General features: G+C 41.7%; 1 protein-coding gene across 1 annotated transcript in view; it reads right to left on the bottom strand.

Annotated features, from left to right (window-relative positions):
* The window catches only part of CCDC18 (coiled-coil domain containing 18), a 125,862-nt gene extending 114,604 nt beyond the window's left edge, over window positions 1-11,258 (bottom strand). Inside the window, exons 1-4 of the mRNA XM_067042527.1 lie at window positions 11,081-11,258; window positions 10,018-10,863; window positions 2,236-2,379; window positions 136-272 (exon numbers count right to left, since the gene is read on the bottom strand). Coding sequence (XP_066898628.1) covers window positions 136-269 — 134 coding nt within the window. The 5' untranslated portion in view covers window positions 270-272; window positions 2,236-2,379; window positions 10,018-10,863; window positions 11,081-11,258. The remainder of the gene's footprint in view (window positions 1-135; window positions 273-2,235; window positions 2,380-10,017; window positions 10,864-11,080) is intronic.
* Window positions 11,259-11,265: the final 7 nt, after the last annotated feature.

The following is an 11,265-nucleotide window of genomic DNA, read 5'->3' on the forward strand; positions in this document are numbered from 1 at the left end:
TTTTTTTTAATTATAGAACATTATTCTTTACTATGGACACATCAGAAACACATCATATAATAATGATATTCACACATTTTACATTCATAAATTAAAGTCCTACTCAGAATTGTACACGTAATTTTACTCACTCACCTACATAACTCTTCCCCTAAACTCTGCAAACTCCATTCTGTTATCTTCAGTTCATGTCTTAAGGAAGCAACATTTGCCAGCAAACTTTCTTCTTCATCGTCTTTATTATAGTAGTCTGAGGAACCAGACTCCATTTCCTAAAAAAAGAAATGAATTTCTTATACCTTGCCTGAAAGAATCTGTGGTGTCAATCAAAATACTCTCACACTAATAAAATTAAACTCATTATTTTTCTATTTCAAATGTTGTGAAATCTTTCATGGTTAATTTAAAACAAAGCAAAATGAAACAAAACACCCAGCAACAATGAATTTCTCAGCATGTTAAGCTATAATGGAAAGTTCAACAGAATTTCAGTGAATCAATTTTTCATTATAGCCAGGAACTAGTTATTAAAGTTCCCCTTTTCTAAGCATCTTTAATCTTCTAAAAATTGTGTAAACTAAGTGTTTTTATTCCATGTTAAAGATGAAGAAATGGGGCTTCCCTGGTGGCTCAGTGGTTGGGAGTCGACCTGCCGATGCAGGGCACATGGGTTCATGCCCCGGTCCGGGAGGATCCCACATGCCATGGAGCGGCTAGGCCCATGAGCCATGGCCATTGAGCCTGCGCATCCAGAGCCTGTGCTCTGCAACAGGAGAGGCCACAACAGTGAGAGGCCTGCGTACCGCAAAGAAAAAAAAAAAAAAAGATGAAGAAACCGAGACAAATAACTTGCTCAAGGTCACACAAACTGTAAATGGTGGATCCAATATTTGAACCTAGGTCATCAAGATCCAAAGATCTTTTAATTATGTCACACCGTAGTATTCTTATTTATTATAGATTTTCAATATGAAGTGTTCAAACTTACATAATCATGTTACAGCTCTGAACATCTGACAAAACTGGTATCATTACAGTCATTCATATTTTCTATTTGGCTGCATTGGGTCTTTGTTGCTGCATGGGCTTTCTCTAGTTGCAGCAAGTGGGGGCTACTCTTCATTGTGGTGCACGGACTTCTCATTGAAGTGCCTTCTCTTGTTGCAGAGCATGGGCTCTAGGTGCATGGGATTTAGTAGTTGTGGCACATGGGCTCAGTAGTTGTGGCTCACGGGCTCAGTAGTTGTGGCGTGCAGGCTCAGTAACTGTGGCACATGGGGTTAGCTGCTCTGTGGCATGTGGGATCTTCCCAGACCAGGGCTTGAACCTGTGTCCCCTGCATTGGCAGGCAGATTCTAAACCACTGTGCCACCAGGGAAGGCCTCATATTTTCTTAAAAGTAATTTATTACCAGAGAAAGCTTATCCCCTTCTCACATTTACCATGATTATAAAATTTAAAACCACACACTCACATTCACATCACAACCACAGAGATCAAAATGATATTTAGCAGGTTAACTCACAGAAATATATGAAGAAAAGCTTTTGTTCCTTCAACTGATGAGTATCCCAAGAGTTGTGAAATTCTCTATTAAGTAGCTTTGCACATAAAAAATCATGACAGATAGAAAGGAGAGAAGATGGAGGAAGAGTAAGACGTGGAGATCACCTTTCTCCCCACAGACACATCAGAAATACATCTACACGTGGAACAGCTCCTATAGAACACCCACTGAACGCTGGCAGAAGACCTCAGACCTCCCAAAAGGCAAGAAACTCCCCACGTACCTGGGTAGGGCAAAAGAATAAACAGAGACAAAAGAATAGGGATGGGACCTGAACCAGTGGGAGGGAGCTGTGAAGGAGGAAAGGTTTCCACGCACTAGAAGCCCCTTCATGGGCAGAGACTGCGGGTGGCAGAGGGGGAAGCTTCAGAGACACAGAGGAGAGCACAGTAACAGGGTGTGGAGGGCAAAGCAGAGAGATTCCCGCAGAGGATCGGTGCCGACTAGCACCAGCCCGACCAGCACTCACCAGCCCAAGAGGCTTGTCTGCTCACCCGCTGGGACGGGCGGGGGCTGGGAGCTGAGGCTCAGACTTCAGTCGGATCCCAGGGAGAGGACTGGGGTTGCCTGCGTGAACACAGCCTGAAGGGGTTAGTGCACCACAGCTAGCCGGGAGGGAGTCCGGGAGAAGTCTGGAGCTGCCGAAGAGGCAAGAGACTTTTTCTTACCTCTTTGTTTCCTGGTGCGTGAGGAGAGGGGAGTAAGCGTGCCACTTAAAGGAGCTCCAGAAACAGGCGCGAGCCGTGACTATCAGCACGGACACCAGAGTCAGGCATGAGATGCTAAGGCTGCTGCTGCCGCCGGCAAGAAGCCTGTGTGCAAGCAAGCACAGGTCACTCTCCACGCCTCCCCTCCTGGGAGCCTGTGCAGCCCGCCACTGCCAGGGTCCCGGGATCCACGGACAACTTCCCCGGGAGAACGCAGGCGCGCCTCAGGCCGGTGTGATGTCACGCCGGCCTCTGCTGATGCACGCTTGCCCCGCATCCATACCCCTCCCTCCCCCCAGCCTGAGTGAGCCAGAGCCCCCCAATCAGCTGCTCCTTTAACCCCGTCCTGTCTGAGTGAAGAGCAGACACCCTCAGGCGACCTACACGCAGACGTGGGGCCAAATCCAAAGCTGAACCCCAGGAGCTGTGCGAACAAAGAAGAGAAAGGGAAATCTTTCCCAACAGCCTCAGAAGCAGCGGATTAAAGCTCCACAATCAACTTGATGTACCCTGCATCTGTGGAATACCTGAAGAGACAACGAATCATCCCAAATTGAGGAGGTGGACTTTGGGAGCAAGATATATTCTTTTTTTCCCCTTTCTTTCTTTTTGTGAGTGTGAATGTGTATGCTTCTGTGTGAGATTTTGTCTGTATAGCTTTGCTTTCACCATTTGTCCTAGGGTTCTGACCATCCCATCTTTTTTTGTCTGTTTTGTTTTTTACTTTAAAAATTTTTTCTTAATAATTATTTTTTATTTTAATAACTTTATTTTATCCTACTTCATTTTATCCTCTTTCTTTCTTTCTTTCTCTCTTTCTTTCTTCCTATTTTTTCTCCCTTTTATTCTGAGCTGTGTGGATTAAAGGTTCTTGGTGCTCCAGCCAGGCATCAGGGCTGTGCCTCTGAGGTGGGAGAACCTACTTCAGGACACTGGTCCACAAGAGAACTCCCAGTTCCACGTAATATCAAACAGCGAAAATCTCCCAGAGATCTCCATCTCAACACCGAGACCCAGCATTACTCAACAACCAGCCAGCTACAGTGCTGGACACCCTATGCCAAACAACTAGCAAGACAGGAACACAGCCCCATCCATTAGCAGAGAGGCTGCCTAAAATCATAATAAGACTACAGACACCCCAAAACACACCACCAGACGTGGACCTGCCCACCAGAAAGACAAGATCCAGCCTCATCCACCAGAACACAGGCACTAGTCCCCTCAACCAGGAAAACTACTCAACCCACTGAACCAACCTTAGCCACTGGGGACAGACACCAGAAACAACGGGAACTACGAACCTGCAGCCTGCGAAAAGGAGACCCCAAACACAGTAAGATAAGCAGAATGAAAAGACAGAAAAACACACAGCAGATGAAGGAGCAAGGGAAAAACCCACCAGACCTAACAAATGAAGAGGAAATACACAGTCTACCTGAAAAAGAATTCAGAATAATGATAGTAAAGATGATCCAAGATCTTGGAAATAGAGTAGAGAAAATACAAGAAACATTTAACAAGGACCTAGACGAACTAAAGAGGAAGCAAGCAACGATGAACAACACAATACATGAAATTAAAAATACTCTAGATGGGATCAATAGCAGAATAACTGAGTCAGAAGAACAGATAAGTGACCTGGAAGATAAAATAGTGGAAATAACTACTGAAGAATAGAATAAAGAAAAAAGAATGAAAAGAACTGAGGACAGTCTCAGAGACCTCTGGGACAACATTAAACGCACCAACATTCGAATTATACGGGTCCCGGAAGAAGAAGAGAAAAAGAAAGGGACTGAGAAAATATTTGAAGAGATTATAGTTGAAAAATTCCCTATTATGGGAAAGGAAATAGTTAATCAAGTCCAGGAAACACAGAGAGTCCCATACAGGGTAAATCCAAGGAGAAACACGCCAAGACACATATTAATCGAACTATCAAAAATTAAATACAAAGAAAACATATTAAAAGCTGCAGGGAAAAACAACAAATAACACACAAGGGAATCTCCATAAGGTTAACAGCTGATCTTTCAGCAGAAACTCTGCAAGCCAGAAGGGAGTGGCAGGACATATTTAAAGTGATGAAGGAGAAAAACCTACAACCAAGATTACTCTACCCAGCAAGGATCTCATTCAGATTTGATAGAGAAATTAAAATCTTTACAGACAAGCAAAGCTGAGAGAGTTCAGCACCACCAAACCAGCTTTACAACAAATGCTAAAGGAACTTCTCTAGGCAAGAAACACAAGAGAAGGAAAAGACCTACAAGAACAACCCAAAACAATTAAGTAAATGGTAATAAGAACATACATATCAATAATTACCTTAAATGTAAATGGATTAAATGCTCCCACCAAAAGACACAGACTGGCTGAATGGATACAAAAACAACACCCGTATATATGCTGTCTACAAGAGACCCACTTCAGACCTAGGGATGCATACAGACTGAAAGTGAGGGAATGGAAAAAGATATTCCATGCAAATGGGAATAAAAAGAAAGCTGGAGTAGCAATTCTCATATCAGACAAAACAGACTTTAAAATAAAGACTACTGCAAGAGAAAAAGAAGGACACTACATAATGATCAAGGGATTGATCCATGAAGAAGATATAACAATTGTAAAAATTTATGCACCCAACACAGGAGCACCTCAATACATAAGGCAAATACCAACAGCCGTAAGATGAGAAATCGACAGTAACACAATCATAGTAGGGGAGTTTAACACCCCACTTTCACCAATGAAATGATCTGGTGGATCATGCAAAATGAAAATAAATAAGGAAACACAAGTTTTAAATGATACATTAAACAAGATGGACTTAATTGATATTTATAGGACACTGCATCCAAAAACAACAGAATACACATTTTTCTCAAGTGCTCATGGAACAGTCTCCAGGATAGATCATATCTTGGGTCACAAATCTAGCCTTGGTAAATTTAAGAAAATTGAAATTGTATGAAGTATCGTTTCCGACCACAACACTATGAGACTAGATATTAATTACAGAAAAAGATCTGTAAAAAATACAAACACATCTGTAAAAAATACAAACACATGGAGGCTAAAAAATACACAACTTAATAACGAAGTGATCACTGAAATGAAAGAGGAAATCAAAAACTACCTAGAAATAAATGACAATGGAGACATGAGGACCAAAAACCTATGGGATGCAGCAAAAGCAGTTCTAAGAGGGAAGTTTATAGCAATACAATCCTACCTTAAGAAACAGGAAAGATCTCGAATAAACAACCTAAACTTGCACCTAAAGCAGTTAGAGAAAGAAGGAAAAAAAACCCCAAAGTTAGCAGAAGGAAAGAAATCATAAAGATCAGATCAGAAATAAATGAAAAAGAAATGTAGGAAATGATAGCAAAGATCAATAAAACTAAAAGCTGGTTCTTTGAGAAGATAAACAAAATTGATAAACCATTAGCCAGACTCATCAAGAAAAAACAGGAGAAGACTCAAATCAATAGAATTAGAAATGAAAAAGGAGATGTAACAACTGACTCTGCAGAAATACAAAAGATTATTAGAGATTACTACAAGCAACTCTATGCCAATAAAATGGACAACCTGGAAGGAAATGGACAAATTCTTAGAAATGCACGTGACAAGACTGAGCCAGGAAGAAATAGAAAATATGAACAGACCAATCACAAGCACTGAAATTGAAACTGTGATTTAAAATCTTCCAACAAGGGCTTCCCTGGTGGCACAGCGGTTAACAGTTCGCCTGCCAATACAAGGGACACGGGTTCCTGCCACGGTCCGAGAAGATCCCACATACCGTGGAGCTGCTAGGCCCGTGAGCCATGGCTGCTGAGCCTGTGCGTCCGGACCCTGTGCTCCGCAACGGGAGAGGCTGCAACAGTGAAAGACCCGCGTACCGTGAAAAAAAAAAAAAAATCTTCCAACAAACCAAAGCCCAGGACCAGATGGCTTCACAGGCGAATTCTATCAAACATTTAAAGAAGAGCTAATACCTATCCTTCTCAAACTCTTCCAAAAGATAGCAGAGGGGAGCTTCCCAGGTGGCACAGTGGTTGAGAGTCCGCCTGCTGATGCAGGGGATACGGGTTCGTGCCCTGGTCCGGGAGGATCCCACATGCCGCGGAGCGGCTAAGCCCGGGAGCCATGGCCGCTGAGCCTGTGCATCCGGAGCCTGTGCTCTGCAACGGAGAGGCCACAACAGTGAGAGCCCCATGTACTGCAAAAAAAAAACAAAAGATAGCAGAGGGAGGAACATTCCCAAACTCATTCTATGAGGCCACCATCACCCTGATACCCAAACCAAACAAAGACGTCACAAAGAAAGAAAACTACAGGCCAATGTCACTGATGAACATAGATGCAAAAATCCTCAACAAAATACTAGCAAACAGAATCCAACAGCACATTAAAAGGATCATACACCATGATCAAGTGGGGTTTATTCCAGGAATGCAAGGATTCTTCAATATATGCAAATCAATCAACATGATACACCATATCAACAAACTGAAGGAGAAAAACCATATGATCATCTCAATAGATGTAGAGAAAGCTTTTGACAAAATTCAACACCCATTTATGATAAAAACCCTCCGGAAAGTAGGCATAGGGGGAACTTTCCTCAACATAATAAAGGCCATATATGACAAACCCACAGCCAACATCATCCTCAATGGTGAAAAACTGAAACCATTTCTACTAAGATCAGGAAGACGACAAGGTTGCCCACTCTCACCACTCTTATTCAACATAGTTTTGGAAGTTCTAGCCACAGCAATCAGAGAAGAAAAAGAAATAAAAGGAATCCAAATCAGAAAAGGAGTAAAGCTGTCACTGTTTGCAGATGACATATATACTATACATAGAGAATCTCAAAGATGCTACCAGAAAACTACTAAAGCTAATCAATGAATTTGGTAAAGTAGCAGGATACAAAATTAATGCACAGAAATCTCTGGCATTCTTATACACTAATGATGAAAAATCTGAGAGTGAAATTAAGAAAACACTCCCATTTACCATTGCAACCAAAAGAATAAAATATCTAGGAATAAACCTACCTAAGGAGACAAAAGACCTGTATGCAGAAAATTATAAGACACTGATGAAAGAAATTAAAGATGATACAAATAGATGGAGAGATATACCATGTTCTTGGATTGGAAGAATCAACATTGTGAAAATGACCCTACTACCCCAAACAATCTACCACTAGATTCAATGCAATCCCTATCAAACTACCACTGGCATTTTTTACAGAACTAGAACAAAAAATTTTACAATTTGTATGGAAACACAAAAGACCCCGAAAGCCAAAGCAATCTTGAGAACGAAAAATGGAGCTGGAGGAATCAGGCTTCCTGACTTCAGACTATACTACAAGGCCACAGTAATCAAGACAGTATGGTACTGGCACAAAAACAGAAATATAGATCAATGGAACAGGATAGAAAGCCCAGAGATAAACCCACACACATATGGTCACCTTATCTTTGATAAAGGAGGGAAGGATATACAGTGAAGAAAAGACAGCCTCTTCAATAAGTGGTGTTGGGAAAACTGGACAGCTACCTGTAGAAGTATGAAATTAGAACACTCCCTAATAACACAAACAAAAATAAACCCAAAATGGGCTAAAGACCTAAATGTAAGGCCAGACACTATCAAACTCTTAGAGGAAAACATAGGCAGAACACTCTATGACATCAATCACAGCAAGATCCTTTTTGACCAACCTCCTAGAGAAATGGAAATAAAAACAAAAATAAACAAATGGGATCTAATGAAACTTAAAAGCTTTTGCACAGCAAAGGATACCATAAACAAGACCAAAAGACAACCCTCAGAATGGGAGAAAATAGTTGCAAATGAAGCAAGTGACAAAGGATTAATCTCCAAAACTTATAAGCAACTCATGCAGCTCAATAACAAAAAAACAAACAACCCAATCCAAAAATGGGCAGAAGACCTAAATAGACATTTCTCCATAGAAGATATACAGATGGCCAACAAACACATGAAAGAATGCTCAACATCATTAATCATTAGAGAAATGCAAATCAAAACTACAATGAGGGCTTCCCTGGTGGCACAGTGGTTAAGAATCCGCCTGCCAATGCAGGGAACATGGGTTCGAGCCCTGGACCAGGAAGATCCCACATGCCGTGGAGCAACTAAGCTCGTGCACCACAACGACTGAGCCTGAGCTCTAGAGCCCGTGAGCCACATCTACTGAGCCCGTGTGCTGCATTTACTGAAGTCTGCATGCCTACAGCCCATGCTCTGCAACAAGAGAAGCCACGACAATGAGAAGCCCGTGCACCGCAACGAAGAGTAGCCCACGCTCACCACAACTAGAGAAAACCCACACGCAGCAACGAAGACCCAACACAGCCAAAAAATAAATAAATAAAATAACTTTTAAAAAAAAACAACTACAATGAGATATCATCTCACATTGGTCAGAATGGCCATCATCAAAAAATCTAGAAACAATAAATGTTGGAGAGGGTGTGGAGAAAAGGGAACACTCTTGCACTGTTGGTGGGAATGTAAATTAATACAGCCACTATGGAGAACAGTATGGAGGTTCCTTAAAAAACTACAAATAGAACTACCATAATACCCAGCAATCCCACTACTGGGCATATACCCTGAGAAAACCATAATTCAAAGAGTCATGTACCAAAATGTTCATTGCAGCTCTATTTACGATAGCCAGGACATGGAAGCAACCTAAGTGTCCATCAACAGATGAATGGATAAAGAAGATGTGGCACATATATACAGTAGAATATTACTCAGCCATAAAAAGAAATGAAATTGAGTTATTTGTAGTGAGGTGAATGGACCTGGAGTCTGTCATACAGAGTGAAGTAAGTCAAAAGGAGAAAAACAAATACCGTATGTTAACAGATATATATGGAATCTAAGAAAAAAAAATGTAATGAAGAGCCTAGGGGTAGGATGGGAATAAAACACAGACCTACTAGAGCATGGACTTGAGGATATGGGGAGGGGGAAGGGTAAGCAGTGACGAAGTGAGAGAGTGGCATGGACATATATACACTACCAAACGTAGGTTGGATAGCTAGTGGGAAGCAGCCGCATGGCACAGGGAGATAAGCTAGGTGGTTTGTGACCACTTAGAGGGGTGGGATATGGAGGCTGGGAGGGAGGGAGATGCAAGAGGGAAGAGATATGGGAACATATGTATATGTATAACTGATTCACTTTGTTGTAAAGCAGAAACTAACACACCATTGTAAAGCAATTATACTCCAATAAAGATGTTAAAAAAATAAATTAAAAAAACATGATAAAGTACCACATTTTACTGTTAATTAATATACATAATTATCATGAATTTATATTATTAATAATACAATTAAGATGAAGGCTTTATAATCTCTAATACTCCTATACATCTTCTTACATAATCTTAAAATTACATTCCTCTTTCAGATCCTATTTACCTTTGTCATTGTAGCATCTCTTTCATCACCCTTGTAGAATTCTGACCACATCTCAAGCTCCAAAAGGTTAGGAGTCCTGTGTATTATATTCAGGACTCTAAGGCACTTAGTGAAACTCAATATTTTCAGTGAATAAATGATGATTACTAAACTGCCCTTCCTTCCCCTCATCTAGCTAAAATAATATGACAAATTCATTCCACACTCAAAATTTCTCAGATGTAGGGAGGAAGATTAAAAAGAAAACTCTCACCTTATTGGAAAAAACTGGCAGGAAATTAAATGAGATGCTTTGGAATCTTAGTAGAGAAAATGTTTCTATCCTCTTTCCTCTTTTGTTTCCACAAATTTGCTTCTGCTTAAATGAGAAGACTCTTCCAAACACAAGTCAATGGTTCAGGTCCCCACTCTGCTTTCTTTTCAACATCTCTAGTTCCCTACAGGATGCTGAAAGAAAAAAGGGTTATGAAAATTTAGGCAAATTCGAAAATGCCATTCGACATTGTTTCGACTAAATCAGGTTTATGTCCAACAAATTCTGTACATTTTCATGTAAGAATTCTCTAACCCTTCTTAAGTATCAATGAAAACGTTTGCTATGCAAACATAGTTTTCATTTTCCTAGTAGGCCATTTATTATCTTTACAAAAAGATTCCTGGGACTTCCCGGGCAGTCCAGTGATTAAGACTCTGCGCTTCCACTGCAGGGGGCGCAGGTTGGATACCTGTCAGCGATAACAGCCTGCCATGCGGTGCGGCCATTTATTTTTTAAAAATAAATAAATAAATAAAATAAAGATTCCTCCTCCCTTCAACTGACAGTAGTTATGAAGTCTAGCTTCATTGCCTGTACATACGTGGAAAAGCACATCATGCTACCAACAGGCCCTGCCTTCTTTTGGCCCTAGTAACAATGCTTTTGTAGGTATACACACGCACACCCATCACACCGAAAAACAAGTGTTCATTATACTCCCTGTATGTAAAAAGATGGGCTGTAGTCGAAAAGTATTCCTCATTTTGGAAGGAGGTCACGGCTTTATATAGTATTGTCTTGTACCAAGAACGCTCAATTTGACAGAATTGGTCCTTCGTTCATCTGGAAGAAGTGGAGGAAAACATGACAGCTTCCTTTCCGATTTTTCGTCAACTAAAATACAACCCTGCAGAGCAGCATGCGCAGCGAGGGCGAGGACCAGACGAAACGCACCGAGCGTACCGACAGGGAAAGGAACAAAACTCCTTCAGGCAGGTGGGTTTCCACCCTCCAGGGGCAGTCGCTCACCACCCAAGTCATAGTTGTGAGAGAGACCCACCGACGACGGCGCACGCCGCGCTCTCCGCTGCGTTCGGAAACTTCGGACACTCTCCAGGACCCCAAGCGTGGAACCCCAAACACACCACGCGGGAAACTAGCGAAACCCAGCTGCGCCGAGTTCGAACCGCCGCGGGAGCCGTTGGGGACGCCCCGCCCCGCCGCAGCCCCGTCCCCCGCGAAGAC

This window comes from Kogia breviceps, chromosome 1 (genome assembly GCF_026419965.1).
Source record: "Kogia breviceps isolate mKogBre1 chromosome 1, mKogBre1 haplotype 1, whole genome shotgun sequence".
NCBI classification, from domain to species: Eukaryota; Metazoa; Chordata; class Mammalia; order Artiodactyla; family Physeteridae; genus Kogia; species Kogia breviceps.